Genomic DNA, 16,255 nt, shown 5'->3' with positions numbered 1-16,255 from the left:
GATGCTGTGTCCATGAGAGAACGCTCTGACCACCTGGAGGTGATAACGCCTCCATGTGATGTCGCTTCAAGTTACAGCCTAGCTCCCCTCTGTAATTAGTGATATAAGTCCACTAACCTAACCCACTAATGAGAGCTGAGCTCGCTGCTCACCTCACTGGGCTGCTTGTTTCTGGATTCTCCAGTGACATGATGCAGAAGACCCACATATATCCATAAAAACGCTATCATGGGCCAATCAGTGATACTCGTTTTGTGAGCGACTTTGCTCGCTCTTCTCCCAGTCCGGTCGGCCACCAGTGTCAGCGGGATCATTCGATTGGGGAGAATTTGTTATTACCTACACACTCTCAATCCACCGAGAGCCACCGATACCTATCTATCTATCTATCGTCAACCCTCGCCTTCACCTGACCGCCGATACCACTGAGCCTGCAGGCCTCCATCAGACTCGCCATGTCTTCCGCCTCTGTCCTCCGCGTCGCCGTCCGCGGCCCTACCCAGACCTTTTTCCGCGCATACCGTCCCGTTGCTCCTCCTTCTCGGGCCAGCGCTGCCCTGGTCCCTGGCTTCATTGCCGGCTCCAGCCTCAACTTCAGCACCACCGTCCCCCGTCGCAGCGAGCACGCCGAGGAGACCTTTGAGGAGTTCACTGCCAGGTAAGGGAACAAAATGGATTATACCTCGACCACCACCAAGAACCCCCCCGCGAGACAGTCCCGAACAGCAACCAATTTCGGGATATTTCGGCGACGTTACACACATACAATACGCTACCTCGGACATGGCCGCCTCGAAGCTGCAACACGCATCAATTGCCCTCGCAATCACCTCAAATCATTCTCGACTATCATTCGGAAGCTGATCGAAGCTCTATTGCAGGTATGAGAAGGAATTCGACTCCGTGCAGGACGTCTTCGAGCTCCAGGTTCGTCGCCCTTTTTTCCCCGACATGTCACCACACAAACCCTTGTATCTATCATCACCAGCTCCACATGCGCTCCCCTTGGCCCGATCGCATATCAATCCAACAGATAGCCCCGACATATAATTCATATCAACGCAACCTCATTCATATCCAATTGATTAAATCAATTGATTTACTCATTCTTTCACGTAGCGCAACCTGAACAACGCCTTCGCCTACGATCTCGTCCCCTCCCCCTCCGTTTTACAGGCCGCTCTCAAGGCCGCGAGAAGGGTGAACGACTTCCCCACCGCTGTCCGCGTCTTCGAGGGAGTCAAGGCCAAGGTTGAGAACAACGGTCAATACGAGCAATACCTTGCCGAGCTGAAGCCTCTGCGCGAGGAGCTCGGCATTGTGCTGAAGGAGGACCTGTACCCCGAGAAGGCCAAATAAATTGGGTTAATCGTCTTCGCTACCACCGCTCCCGTCAACTCCGTCTATACATACTCGGGCTAAATCCATAGGCTGCACGAGCGGCTTGGACTGAACCGAAATTTTTCGATCTCGAGACGAAATAGGAGATTATAATTCAAGTAGAGCGAGTTCGGGAGGAAACGAAAGGGGAGAAAAAAACCCTTGGATGGGCTTTGGTGTCGCCTTCTTGGATGCCGTAGATCCAACCATGTGTATATGTCTACTATAAACAGCCTTTTTACCAACAAACCAACACTAGAGAGATTCGAAATGTCTTTTGATTTTTTATTCCCCCGTCTAAGTGGCAAAGAAAAGGAGATGATTTCCCAAGGCGTACAACTGATGGCACTGACTGCATTTGGGTGAAGATAGAGGCCGAGACAGCTCGTATATTTTCCATTTTATTTTTGTTGTGTAGAGCATCGATGTTTTCCTTCTAATCTAGGATCCCTGTTGTCACTTATACTAGATATCTGCCCCTACCTATGTAAATATGACACAGAGACAAGACGTTCGAGGAAGAAGGAGTGTTGAGAGTATAATAAGGTAGTAAGTAAGTAAATTATGTTTGCTCATAATAACTATATACTGCGTCTTGAGGGACAGAAGGGGAAGAATTGCTAAGGAATAACGGAAAATGAAAGAAACAGAACTTAATACTTTCAACTTGTCTAGTGAACCTTGGTTATTCATAACTCCCTATATACGTAGTAGAGTCCGTTCATCTATCTATATAACTATTAACATATTTATTGCGTTACATATATCATCCTTCTTTCTCATGTACTATCTGTGTTTCTTTCTCATCTCTATAGCGGAATATGATTACACCGTATAGGTACATATGGCATGAGTGATGTGATGTGATGTGATAGAGCAAGTAAGTAAGTAAGTAGGCGGTCATATGCGATTACTTACTTCCTTACTTGCTTATTTGTGTATATCCATATCCAAGGCTAGGTACGGTATACTAGAAACGCAGAACTACGCACACGACGTATATAGAGGGTAGTGAAAAGCTCGCAAAAGAGTTGAGCAAAGGTAACGCCATTGCTTATCTATCAGTATAACTGCCTATCTATCTCTGTTTCCGTCTGTCTGTCTGTTCTCTATACAGCGCATTCTTCTTTCCTCACGACCATATCACGCCATTCACACCGAATCTCAATCAACGAATTCATCGCTCTCCATACAACAAAAGATAACAACACAACACAGCACAACGTAAGGTAAGGTAATACCACACGCGAGAAAGAAATTCATTCTTTAGGTAATCAATCAATTCGTTCAGCAATAACCAGAACAGACAGACGAATATATCGTCAGGACCAGATCGAGAAAAAAAAAAAAAACCATCGGGTATCAAAAGATCTAAACGGAACGAAAAGCAAACCCCGCACTCGAAAGACAAAGCTGGAGAGAAGACGAAAGGTAGGAAAAAAAGGAAACGGAATAGTAGAAGTGGTAGTGCAACACACTTTCACGATGTGATGGCAGTGAGGTATACAAGCAGACTCCAACGCTCCTGTCTTCTTTCTGCCCATCGTTCGTTCCCCCTAGATAGTAACAAAACACATTCACACACCGTCGGTCACTCTTCAGAACCTCGAGTCCCTCAAGTGCGTAAGCCTCGTAACGCCGGGACTCTGACTATGCATCGCGGCATTCTGCACACCATTTCCCGAGCCCGGAGGGCCATCGAATACGGCAACAGGTGGCTGCGGACTCGACGCGCGACTACTGCTCGGGCCTCCCATGGCGCTCGGGCCGCGGGTGCCGCCATTACGAGGACTCATGACGCCGAGGGCGCTCATGCGCGGACTGCGCGGGACGCTAGACTGCCTAGTCTCCCGACGTCCACTGCGGATGGACTTGAGTTCCTCTCTGACGCGATTGAGTTCCGCCTCGCGCTCGCGGATGATGGTCCGGTACTCTGCTACCTGCATAGAGAGAGTCCTGCCTTCATTACGGCTTTGGGTCTGGTTCACCGCGAGGATATTCTTGTCGGCTTTGCGTTCCAGCTCTTCGATTTTCTTATCGTGGGCCCGGTTCTCGGCTGCCAACTCAGCGGCACGGTGAGAGGCTTGTTGGAACAGATTCTTGTTATAATCTGCGTCGCTTTGAACCACGACCAGCCTCTTTTTCAGGTCCTCTACTTGCGCATTGGCTGTATTAAAGCTATTCTCCAACTTTGCCAATTTGACGAGGTCGGGATTGGAAGAATCGAGGAGCGCAGTGTTTGCCTCGGCTAGCTTTTTCTCCAGTTCCGTTTTAGTCGTCTTTAATGCGCTGATTTCTGTCCGACAGGACTCTAGGCTTCTACTTTGAATCGCCGCCTGTTCTTGGGCAGCTCTGCAATCGGCTTCAAATATGCCGCGCTCTTTCAAAGCTTCCATATACCTGGTCTGTATGTTGTTGATAGAGGATCTGTAGCTATCGGCCTCTTTTTGATTTCGGTCGCTCAACTGCCGGAAATCGTCTTCTCGCGCTTTACTTTCTCTGAGTTTGGACCTCAACTCAGCGAACTATACAGTATTAGCACCAGGTTTCTATGGAATAGGTTATGGCGTAGGGTACTCGCCTTATCGGCCAATGCTTCAAGCTTGTCGAGGGACACTGCAATGGTGTTACCCTCTACGCTCTGTACGAGGTCGTCGCCAAGCAAGTTCCTCACAGAGTCGCTGATATTACTCAAAGATGTTACCACTTGTGGTTGGAACATCTTTGGTCTCTTTGGAAGGTTCTCTTCATTATCGCCATCGAGCTGTATCTTGTTAGTATCCCATTATATCAGGATCCTAGTCAACTCACATAAGATCGTTTCCGGCTGCCAGGTTGCTGATCGATGTCCAGGCTTTGGCCACTCAGCTGAGTTCCGTCAATTTGTGAGCTTGCGGCATATAGATCATGGAAAATCTCGATTGGCACCGACTGGGGCTCATAGTAAAATTCGTCCTCCTCGTCCTCAGGCATTTGGATACGCCTGGCGAATTTCTCAGCAATGGAGAAGAGTGATTCTGTTGAGTCCGGCTCTTCGACATATCGCATCGCCTTGACAAGCGCCAGCATCAGGAAATTCTTTCGTTCTAAGGGCTCCAAATTTTCCATGATGCGCATGTTTATGTGTTGAATAGAAGCGACATTAACAAGTGCTAAGATGACCGGGGCACTCTGGTCTAATGAGGGTACTAATTCTTGTCGAAAAGTGTGATCGAAAGCAATGACAGCATCAACATTCCTGGGAATTGAGGATTCTCCCTCGGAAGTTGAACAGAGAAAAACTGTCAATGGGTGCCTAGCATTTGACGCGCCGGCAATCTCCTGACCAGATCGGATGTAGTGATAGCCTCGACCTAGTATCACATGACCAAGCAAATCCATCAGCTTTCCTGGCCGGACAAGTATTAGGACTTTCTTATCCGAGTTTAAATCCCGTAGGTTATCGAGCAGCTCGGCGATGAAAGAGAACTTTGAATTTGTACCGATCACATGTTTCATGATCTGTTCCGATGTCATAGACCCGAGAGTATCCAAGAAAGGAGGATAGTCGCATATGTCGAAGAGGCGAGAAAACATATTGTCCAGCTTCTCAACGACATCCTTGCGTGGCGTTTGATGGGGTAGGACTAGGAATGCTGAATTGTACTCGTTTATTAACTTTTCGTTCTCGCGTATGATATCGTTATACTGCGGACGGCAGCTTGTTTGGAAGGGAAGTGTGATGAGATACTCGGAAGGACCGGTGGGCACATGAGGCAACATGCTACGTGGATAATCTTCCTGCATCTCATCTTCATCTGAGATGGTTGACTCGGGAATAGGCTCAGGGGCAAACCCATCGTCAGTCGGAACTGAAGGGCTATCTTCTACATCATTCTCAATAGAAAGTGTAAGAGCCGATGGATCCAATGTTGCAGGCTGCTCTATTTGGGGCGCATCATATGATGATACCGGATCTACTGGCATGTGCTCAAGTGGAGGATTGGGATTAATTTCAGCTTGCGCTAATGGAAAGGATGGTGTCGTTTGACTCTGTGCTATCCCAGACGGATGTAGAAGTGCTGGTGAAATTACCGGGGCAGGTACGTCGATCGCCGAAGTCGTATCATTGCTGACATGTGCTTCAGCTTCCGGCATTGGCGCCGGATTAACAGCGACATGAGGGGTATTTTCTAACGGCGCTGGAGACAGTAAGGCTGGCGATGGGACAGCTGGCGACGCTGATCCGGTTGATGCGGTTCGAGCTCTTCTGTTGAAGTGCTCCTCCCGGAAAAGCCGCAACGCCTCTGCTGCGGATGTGCCTTCCATACTGGTAGACGGAGCGGGCCCGATTTTCGGTGATGGATCAACTGATATGTGACGTAGACCAGACTTTTCACCGGCCCGTATTGCCGCCTGTGGTTCCAGAGACACAGCCGACGACGCGGGTTCGTTATGCCCTTCAGAAGCAGTAGATATTCTGATATTACCAGCTATCTCACTAAGGGCTTGGCTTGAGTCCTGTGAATCTGCAGGCACTTGGCTGTTCCCAGCAACCGTCTCAGGTACAGTTCTATCTTCAAAGACAGAAAAGAAGGAGTGGCTGGGAGAATTAGTGTCACCTGGGTGACTACTTAGGGGCTGAACAATCTGCGCTGCTTGTGAGTTATTTGTTGTTGAGCCTCCGCTTGTGGACTGTGTGTGCTGGCTCTCTATTCCCGGAGGAATCTGGGAAGGCTGGGCGGTGGGATTCTTTAAAACAGACTCAGGAACGGTGGTGTTGTGAGATGTTGATGGGGTTGGGCCGAGGTTCTGGAAGTCAATCTCGACCTGAGTTCGAAATTGCGAACTCGCGTTGAATCCAGGGTTGGTGGATATGTTTGGGTTGGCAAAGAATCCTGAGACACCAGCAAACCGTGATGACTCCGGTTGGTGAGAAGGGATACCTGAAGAGGGAGGAGCGTGATGATTCTCTGGCAATTCTGGCAGGGCTGGCGGTCCCTGAGACAGTTGGCTTTCTCCGAACGAGTCGACAAATCCGTGATGGCTGTTATGCGCCTCAGATACCGATGTGCCAGATATCTCTTGCGAATCAGGAATGATCCGTTGATCTCTCACTGTAATGCCACTGGAATGCATGCGCTCTGACAGAGTAATCTGTGAAGATGGTTGACTAGCTTGGGAAAATGAGATAGCCTGGTACTCAGAGGCGTCGAAGGCCAGCGGGCGAGGGAGTGCAACCACTATGTGCGCCCCCCGTGCTGGTGTAACGAGCCTAGCCTCTGCAATGCCACTATCCGAACGGGCCGAAGACGGGTGAAGTTGAGATGGCGTGGACAATGTGTCAGCCTGCGCAGTTCTGTGAGGCCCTTCCCCCTTACGGCCCAGAGAATCCGCAGGTGATCCGTTTTCCGAAGACTCGTCGTCAATCTTTCTCTTGGGCGCTTGCGCGGGATACGTTTCGTCAGGCGCACCAGCGACTTTGGAAGCCTCGAGCTTCTTGTCCCTCCAATCGTTGATCGCGTCCGCGGATACGTTCCCTGCCGGTTCCTATGCCACGATGAGCCGTGAATATTGGATTAGATAGGGGTTCGGCGCATTGAGGCATACCCAGTTAGGTTTGTACGGCCGACCCTTTGAATCAGTTCCTTCCCAGTCTATCAAATAGAAAATGCGCCCGTTTTCGACCTTCTCGTCGATTATATCGCGAACGGCAAACCAGTTCTGGCCTAGTTTGGGCGATGGGTTCTGGCCTTGTTTCGTCTTTGGGGGCCTGGGTTTGGCCACAAGGCTGGGACTCGGACTGGGACTAGGACTAGAGCTGGGTCTAAGTCCGCGACGGTCTCGAAGGAGCCTCCGGTTATCGTGGGCTTCTCTCTGTGCCTTTTCGCGATGGGCTGTATTCATTGACCGAGTGACTGGTCCAGGACGATCTGTTTCGACATGTATCCCATGGTCAGTCTTCCCTTCCCGGAATACACAAATAATAGGAGGAGGATGGGGAGATGATGGAGCTCCGCGGCAAAGTTGCACGCAGTAGGGGATTACACAGGAGTAAAATGATTTGCTTGTGTAACAAGAATGGATGGGTGGATGGGATGGTGTTTTGCTTACCGTGGCCGTCCTGCGGTGTCTGAGAGACCACTAATAAGAATGAATGTAAGCTGTTGGCCAATATGATTCCGATGTACCGTGCACGCAGGGTGTAACGTCGAAGCTATCGACGTGCTACCAAGGTACCTATTCTATTCCGCGGGTAGGTACTCACTACTGTAGAGCCTCGTACCGCAGCCTGCAGGTTGTGCTGGGTGGAAGACCCTGTGGCTGAAACTTAGCGGGGCAGCTCGGTCATTCGCTGCGCTGTACACAAGGCTCACTAGCGCCCGTGCAGCTGCATGTACAATGGGACTTGATTAGCGGGTACCTCTGGTGCAGGTACTGAAGACTTGGCACCACCAATACCTGTTCAGTTCAATGGCTCACTTACATAAACTCAGTTCCTCGTAATCAGTTTCAAGTATCTAGAAGCTAGAGGTGTCAAATCATGTCAGCAATTGCCTGTGCCAATTTAACACAGGCATCGAAGCAAAAGCACCGAAGTAGAATAGAATATATAAGATTAAAGGGAATACAGAACGTAAGTACCTACCCTGGTGGATGTGCTTAAGTAGTACGATGTATCGAATATGCTCTCAAGAACAAGTTTGCTGCAATACCGATGGTACCTTTCTCTCTTCCAATCCAAAGAGCTAGGTAAATGATTCTTGTCGTAGATATGTGCAAAATTGGTAGATATCTGGAGATTGACTTCTCAATATAGCACTTACTCTGGGATACCGTAGGCAGGGACTCGGCAAGTATGTAAGTAGGCAGGCAGGCAAGATCTCGAGAACAAACGAGCAAGGTCCTTGCACAAAGGGGAAGTGATGAAGAATTTTCAAGTCAAAGCTAAGAAGAGAATCACGTCTTAAAAGCTTAATAGGTGAGTAAGTAGTGTCTTGCCTTCACGGGGTGCCTGCTGGGTACTCCAGCAACCAGATGCAGGAAACCGCCTGGTTTCCTGATTAACTGTGTACGGAGCAACCAATGGTAATCAGTGAATACCTCCTAAATATCCAGGCAGTGATTTACGGACGCATTAAATGGTGGGGAGAAATAACTACTGTGTGTTCAAGTCACAGTTCATGGAACTGCTGTCAGCAGTGCCCACACAGCTCTAAGTGACAGATAATCTCAGCCGTAAGCAAGAAGCAATATAAGCCCAGAGTTTCAGAAACTGCACTTGTATATTCTTCAGGTTACTCAGGAGTCCAACTAAGATTCGTCGGCAGCCTTACAGATGATTCTTCACAAGGACGGACTAGATGGCTAAAGCTAGGTAGCAACTTAGTTTCGAAGAGACTCAATATCAGATAAGCCGATTGCTATATATGAATGATATCCAATGCATACCAACATTCCAATGCCGGAAAAGTATGCTCAACAGATATAGGTAGGTAGTTATACAAAAGTGACTAACAATTGGTATGACATCAATAACGCCTTCCATCAGTGTATCATAAAACTTCAACGCCGTAAATGAGCTCCAATATCTAGCAGCAACGCCAAATCCATTACGCCCCATTCCCCAACCTCCTTGAAATTAGACACTATCATTGTACCTAGCCTTATTCATACACCATCGTACATCACGCCGCCTGTTTGGTAGGTAATGCTGCCGTTGAGCGGATGGGAGATTCATGTTTCTTCATTGTGCAAGAAGTTCACCTGAGTCCATCAACATTTTGAATTCGTCGTTTGGCTCCTCGAATTTGTATTTTGGCCCCCGCACTACACGGTCGACTTCGGTCAAAACGAATGGATAGACGTCCTTCCAGGCGTTGCGGCCCATCCAGCAGTCGAGATGTCCGTAATCAGGCACGACTCGACGGCGGTACTCGATGCCGTCGTCCTTGCGAGTCCCGAAGGCATCCGTGAGCACCTCATAGGTGCGCTCCGTGCTCTCGGGGCTCAGCACAGCGTTGTCACCTCCAACAAACAGCAGGAAGGGTATGCCACGGAGCTTGCGAACGTTCTCGGGTGTATCGAGGCGCTCATATAAAGGACCGTTGGACATAACGTGGCCCTGGAAACCCTGCTTCATGAGCAAGTGTAGCAGGGTCATGTTGACACCGCCGAAGAAGCGGTCGATCTGTCGGTGGGTGGCCTCGTTGAGATTTCGGTGGTTCCAGCAGCGTGCGAACACGAGGGAGACTCGGTGGCAGGTTGCGTTGTTGCAAATCTCCTTGCGTTCATCCGGCATGAACCGCAGCAACTCGTTCAACGCCTTCTGCACATAGCTGTCATTTTTGCCTGTACTGCAGCTGAACCAATTACCCGCAAAGAAGCGGTATAGTCTATCGGCCGGAATCGGCAGTGCCAGGATCTTAATCATGTTCATACAGTTCCAGATGGGGTTCATGAATACCTGACTGCATGTCACGCCCTTTATCCACTTTGCGGGAATGGTGCCGTCGAGTAGCCCTGTTGCGAATGCCACGCTGCCCATACAGTGGGCAATGGTATATATTGGTTCAGGCTCAGGTTTCTCCTCGTTATCTTGCACAGGCTCTGCATAGGTGGGATACCTTTTGCGAATGAACTCCAGACACGCCAGTAGATCCAGCCGTGCGTCAAACGTGGTCCAGTCATTCTGGGCTACCATGAGCACGCCGATACGATGGACCGGAATAAACACGCGGTAACCAGCACGCTGAAAGTAATTGACAGCATTCATACGAATGGTAGGTAGCGCAAAGATTTGATGATCCACGGAAGCACCTGGTATCATGAACAAGTTCTTGGTTTCAACCGACGTGTTTGTTGGTTCCCACATATGCAAGCTCGTCCTGACACCGTCACGAGCTGTGATCTTGTACGATTTGGTGCGAGGCGTGTTGTTGACGAAGCCTGTATATGCCGGGCTGGGATATTGTAGTGGCGTCAGGGGCGCCAAGAATAAGTTCATGGATTTCCGTGTAAAGAAAGTCATGAAGTTCGCAACGCTTTTTATTTTGTTGAAAATGCTGCTGCCTGTTGGTGACAACGTGAGTATCTCGGAAAGAAAGTCTTTTGGCTGAATTCGCATGATGCCCTGAGCAATGACTTTACCCTTTGGACAGTAGTCTTCGTCTTGGCCGCCTTGCTCCCGCGTTCCCTTAGGGGGCCGCTCTGTTATATGGACGTAAAGCGTACTTGTAGATCTCCAAAATTGCGCCGGCGAAAGTGCGACCGAAGAATCGACTACCTTATAGCCGTGAAAATGGAGTCTCCGCTCATTTGTGCCGAACATGTCGAAATCGTAGGTGAGGTTTCGAGTTCCAGGCGCTTTGGTATCGACGAGAAACAGGTTAAAATTTCCCCGTCGAACCATGAATGGAGAGCCCTCCAGTGTTGGGCAGGAGAAAGTGCCTGTCAAGTTGGCTGAGTGCTTGGGGTCGTTCACGACGGATCTCGTGTTGAACGCTTGCACGCTGAGGAAGAAGCGTGCAGTCTCACACATAGACTTGGCAGTTCTCGCTGCTAGCTCGTAGTCGTCAATGTTGTCTTTGAGCATGCTGCTGTCGTTGTGGAGGCGGTGAATGTGGCCGGACATCACTTCAGTAAAGCCAAACCCGCCGTCTTTCAGGCGACGAGCAGACGTGATTGACTTGTGTGCGTGGTAGATTTCTTCCTCCTCCTTTCTCTCTTCAACATGCACATGACAGTCCTCAACGCAAGGCTTGCGACGATACTTAGGGTGTTCAGGGGATCCGAACAGATCTAGCAGTTCGTTCTTCTTGGCGCTGATGCTCAGCTGCTTGCGCTTTGCGTATAGGTCTAATGAGCGCTCTGCCAGAGCAGTAATGGTTGCAAATGGATTCGCTCCCAGAGAACATGGAAGAATTGCACCATCCGTGACAATGAGGCCATCGTGAGTATCTGTGCCGTCACCCGTGAACACTTCACCAGCATGGTTTGTCACGCCCATGTCACCAGAGTCTGCCATGCATGCGCCGCTTTTATTCATGTCAGACTTTTGCAGGAGGGAGTAATATCCAGGGGAGGCTTACCCAATAGGATGGACTGTGATTTGCTGCTGGCCCAGAAGAGAATAGAAGGGATTTTGCACGAATGTTCCTCCGACAGCTCGAGTCGCCTTCTCAAGGATACGATTCAAGTACTTGACATGATCGCTACGGCCGACACCAATGAATTCAAGGACTGGCTTATCCTCTTTCAGCGTCAGATATGCTTGATTGCCTATTGCCCGTTAATACTTAGGAATAGTTGAGATGGGGAAGGAAATAGCTTACTATCATGAGACATGATGAGATAAACCTGTGTCCTCTCGATTGCACCTTTACGAAAGTACGGTCCGAGGAAGAAACTTCCCGCACGCGCAAGGTTAGCCTTCACTCTATCGAAAAGAGACTCGTCGGATGTCTCAATACTGCCAGGCATGAGTTCGAGAAGCGTCTGCATGAAAGGTACAAGCGCCCCTGGAATGGTACCTTCCTCAATGACATAGCCATCTAGTGGATTCTCATGACCTTTCCTATTGTCGATTATACCAGTGATGCAAGGCCCGATTGGATGATATGGCGACGGGAATCGTCTGCCCATGGCATTGACCTCGTAGTCTGTATTGTATCTGAAGAGAGAGGGTCAGAAACTGTCAAAATTATAATAAAGCCAAGGTCAACTTACCCGAAGGCTAACATGTCTCCGTTACCGCTCATGTTCTGGCCGACCTTGTCGCTCATTTTCAGGCCCATCTGCTTGCTCCGCAGCAGGATTTCGGTTGAGCCAATAGCACCAGCACCGAGAAACACAGCCTCCTTCGCATGAACCCACATTAAGTCATCATGGAGATTGGCTTTAAAGTGGCCACGGTTCCCTCCATGCCAGGCAAAGTAGACAATGTAGCCGTCTTTCTCACCGTTATCCTTGAAAGCTTCGGTGATATACCGTACCTCCGATTGGCAGAACATGTCCGCGCCCCAATTCCATGCATCTGACAGGTAGGTGACGAGCGTGGTATTCTTTGAGCCGTCGTTCAAGCCAGTGGCATCTTGGCCAGTAGACGCAGAGGCAGACATCTCAACGCCACAGCTGTTTGGTCCGTTGCGGAATCGCGTAGTTTGTCTCACTCGCGAGAACTTCTCTGACATATTGAGATATTGAGCTTGCCTCTTGAGAAGTTCAAGCTTAGGTAGGTCTGGCCAGTCATCCGGATACTCCTCAGGTTCGAGGACCTCGGCAGCCTTGTCGTAGTCTAACAGGTTGAAAGTTAATGAGTTGTCCAGACATGTTAAATCATAGGCTCCGTAGACTACGTGTTCGAAAAATAAGATGGTCACTTACATTCCCTTAAGCAACCCTTATTGTCCTTAATTTCTTTGGGCCACTGTTCCAGCTGTAGTGCATCCTCGTCCGCCTCTAGGAAGACATTGGCGTTTATTAGACTCGTTCCTCCAAGTCCTGTCAAAGATTTATAAGTTAAACGACCTTTTAATATGGTAGAACATATCAACTCACCATTGCCAACCAATGCATTTTGACCATTACCAAAGATCAGGTGATACATGGCAGTGGGATCACCACCGTGGACAACCTTCTTGGGTAACCATGGCGGTACTATCTGGCCTGAATAATGCAGTTGGTCGAGAGCATCTCCCGTACCTGTGGGAAACTCGCCAGGCCAGCGCTCTTTGCCACGTTCGAGAACACAGACATGCTTGCCCGCACGTGCCATACGCGCCGCAGCAACGCCTCCACCATACCCTGACCCAATGACGACACAATCATAGGCATGTTTCATTAGTTCCATTGGCTTTGAAATCCTTGGGAAGGCCATTACTTTGGGGTCATCGGCCCAGGTCCGCATGTGTGCGAAGGGGCGAGATCTTGGCCCGCCGGCTTCGTACTCATGAGCGGTATGGTGATCAGTAACGCCGGTACCATTGGAAGAACCTCGACTCGACGGACGAGCAGACCCAGGCCATGTTTCCGCGCGGCCGTTCAATCCGTTCAGGCCGTTTACGCCATTCATTCTTTTATGAAGGCCATTTACGGTTTCGACGCCATTTGTAGTATCGAAATCTGTTCCACTCGACTGTGCCTCCTCAATGCTAACACCTACAGTGGTTGGGATCACTGCTGGCATGGTCTCGGCGCAACCCGCGTAACTGGATTCAAGCCTAAACAATCGAGACTGCCCGACGAGGGCAGTAGTGGGATGGGGAGAAGTGAGCTCAGTACCCCTATGCGTAGTAGTGAATATCTTGTGAAAGAGGCCTTTAATTTAAATCTTTATAAAGAGAAGGTGAGACAAGACCAGGTAGAGGCCCCGAGATGTGTTTGTGTGAAAAGCAAGACTGTCTTGGACTGAATAACGCCCCAGGTCGCCGACGCTGGCAGGATTGTCACTCATATATGTGGCTCGAGACGTTACAATAGAGATTGTAGTCTGCCTTAGTGTCGGGAGTACCAAGTCGATACCACGTTGATGGGTCACCATCGGGTCAATATAGGATGAGATTTTGTAACAAGAGATGACCTGACCCATTCGAAGGGAACAGCCCTACACTACGGCCACCCCTGGTTCCCTGGGCCCCCGGACAGGACCCAGACGTCGTTCCCTAGTTCCCTGGCGCTGCGCCCGAACGAGATTGGAGGTTGGGAACCATGTCCATTCTTGCCGAGCTAATGTAGCTCTGGGGGCGCCGCCGTGGCATTGCTCGGTTGCTAAGTAGGTAGTGTACTGTCTCGCTACACCTCTTTTGGTGCAACCAGTGTGGTAGTGTGCCGAGTGTGCGTAGAGTAGTGCTGAGAAGAGGATCCGTTGATCTCATGGCGACACACAACTTGTCGGGCTTCATTGGGAGACAAGCGCATCTCTAGGGAACTAAACCACTCGTTGCAGCTCGATGACGCAGAATAGGTCCTTTCTGGCAATCGATTTCCATCCGAGCGCATCAGAGTGCATTGGAGGCCGTTGGTAGCGTAGGCACGTCCGTCCCCTTTCGCATGAGCGCAAATCAAAAGAGACGCCCGCTCTGCCCGCTCTGAAGACGGACAGAGTGGTGACGGAGCAATTGCCCAACCCGGCTAGGCGCCCGAGCATCGAACCACTCGGGATAAGTTAAATGTTTGCGCGTGGGTTCTAATTAAGAAACACGGTGGATAAGCTACTGCAATTGTTTTAATTTGAACTTCACGACGACCTCTCGAGCATGTGATTGGCGATGATAATCATATTCATAGTTACATACATACCTACATGCTAAATACATTTACACTAGGTATTGTATCAGTCGGTTCAGTCTGAATGTCTAAGTAGATGTGATCTCCCCTTACACAACATATCTAAGCCGCAGACAGCTTGGGCCACCCAGTAGTGCTGACTATGTTGCCCAAGATGCTGCGTACCTTACATAGTACCGGTACACCAGGGAGTCGTCTGGTCTGGGCATTCATCTTTACTCTATCAATGTAGCAGATTTCATCCGGTCTACCGTGTACGCTGCAAGTACGACCACGGGCATCTATTGAGATATATAAATGCGAAGTACAACCCTATGTCGTGGTGATACTCATGTTACCAATATTTGTCCATGTCTTTGTGATATTTGCTCATTTATCTATCTGTATTATTTCTCAATTCATCTTAAGACATCAGCACAGATAGATACGGTAGACAGTTATACATTACGACTACCTAGTGATTGCAAAGTATCGTGTCCTGTAACCAGATAGTTACCTACTATGTAGATGGTATTGCTCATTTACAGTTGTTCTCGGCTCGCTTACTGGTGGGACGTACCGTGTGTAGTGTGTACTCCGTACTGCTGAGCTGATACTTGAAGCACAGCTGAAATCTGGACTCTTGGAACACAACGGCAGGGCGCATCGTGATTCGCTGGTGAACGACCTGAAAGATCCGAGCTGATGTTGTAAGCACGCCAAAATTAGAGTCGGCCCCCCCTCGAGCAGCTGGGAACCAATCAGGGGGAACGCAAAAATAGCCATGGACTAGCCCAAAAAGTTGATGAACATCGCGCATCTCCAAATACGGGCTGTCTACTACAGTATTATAATGTAAGTAAGGTACTCCACGTACATGTAATCACAGTAATCCCACGATGTCATGACAGAGGTGAGAGAGGCTATAATCTCACCGAGCAATCTGCAATCAACCAACAAACGCATCTCGATGGAATAGTATTGTCAGTTTCTCATCTTGGCTTCTCACCTCTGGGGCCAACTAAATTGCTATCCACACGGCACAGGAGGCGATCCTCCTCCGACAGTTGAGTAAATAAAGGGTAACACGGCACTATAGGGCAGATGCGCACTACAGTCTACTGGTCTTTGAAGTCGATCCCAAATTTAGATTTATATGTTGCAACCGTACTGTAGGGCTGAGTGAGCGTTAGCAGAGCGTATAATACTGACTACTCTACCAGTACATCATAGAGAGTGAACGGTTTCACAGATGAGATGGCATTCCTCACTGAGCCAATTGCCGTGAGACTGATTCATAGCCAAGTACGTGTAGGTATAATGAATGGTGTTGGTGTAGGTAGGGCTGTGGTAGGGATACCGAGGAGGTCATCATCGACAACGACCGAATCCTTTCCGCCTCCCTTGTTGTTTCGAATCAGGACAAGTACCGTGCTTCTCTCTTAACATGATCCTCCCGAGACAACCGAACCAAGACCACGGAAATACTTCCACATGTAGGTACGGTACCTACATAGCATAGCCTATACTTATCCTAACGGCCCGATCACGATCAACTGGCGACGAAAAGAAAGAAAACTAATTCAAGAGCTGACAATCTCGACGTCTATAGCCTACGTAATTAGTAGTG

The 16,255-nt window shown here is 49.2% G+C and overlaps 3 protein-coding genes across 3 annotated transcripts; 1 reads left to right on the top strand and 2 right to left on the bottom strand.

Moving 5' to 3' along the window:
• The first annotated feature begins 276 nt into the window (after positions 1-276).
• Positions 277-2,032, top strand: F5B22DRAFT_611403 (cytochrome c oxidase subunit). The gene is made up of 3 exons (XM_047975275.1): positions 277-658; positions 882-927; positions 1,120-2,032. The coding sequence occupies exons 1-3, from the start codon at positions 456-458 to the stop codon at positions 1,357-1,359; spliced, it is 489 nt and encodes a 162-aa protein (XP_047829692.1). The 5' UTR covers positions 277-455; the 3' UTR covers positions 1,360-2,032.
• Positions 2,033-2,314: 282 nt separating this feature from the next.
• Positions 2,315-7,545, bottom strand: F5B22DRAFT_611397 (uncharacterized protein). The gene is made up of 4 exons (XM_047975274.1): positions 6,970-7,545; positions 4,192-6,909; positions 3,962-4,144; positions 2,315-3,905 (listed from the first exon to the last, which is right to left on the bottom strand). The coding sequence occupies exons 1-4, from the start codon at positions 7,264-7,266 to the stop codon at positions 2,979-2,981; spliced, it is 4,125 nt and encodes a 1,374-aa protein (XP_047829691.1). The 5' UTR covers positions 7,267-7,545; the 3' UTR covers positions 2,315-2,978.
• A 1,561-nt stretch (positions 7,546-9,106) lies between these two features.
• F5B22DRAFT_656874 (glucose-methanol-choline oxidoreductase) lies at positions 9,107-13,896 on the bottom strand (the record flags this gene model as incomplete). Its single annotated transcript, XM_047979997.1, has 6 exons — positions 12,919-13,896; positions 12,745-12,861; positions 12,088-12,655; positions 11,694-12,031; positions 11,451-11,640; positions 9,107-11,396 (listed from the first exon to the last, which is right to left on the bottom strand). Exons 1-6 carry the CDS (start codon positions 13,544-13,546, stop codon positions 9,107-9,109), a joined length of 4,131 nt encoding a protein of 1,376 aa, XP_047829690.1. The 5' UTR covers positions 13,547-13,896.
• Between the last annotated feature and the right edge of the window lie 2,359 nt (positions 13,897-16,255).

The sequence above is a fragment of the Xylaria bambusicola genome (assembly GCF_022495145.1).
Source record: "Xylaria bambusicola strain CBS 139988 unplaced genomic scaffold F5B22scaffold_28, whole genome shotgun sequence".
In the NCBI taxonomy this organism is placed as follows: domain Eukaryota; kingdom Fungi; phylum Ascomycota; class Sordariomycetes; order Xylariales; family Xylariaceae; genus Xylaria; species Xylaria bambusicola.
The sequence above is the reverse complement of the archived record's forward strand: the minus strand, read 5'-3'. Positions and strand labels throughout refer to the sequence as shown.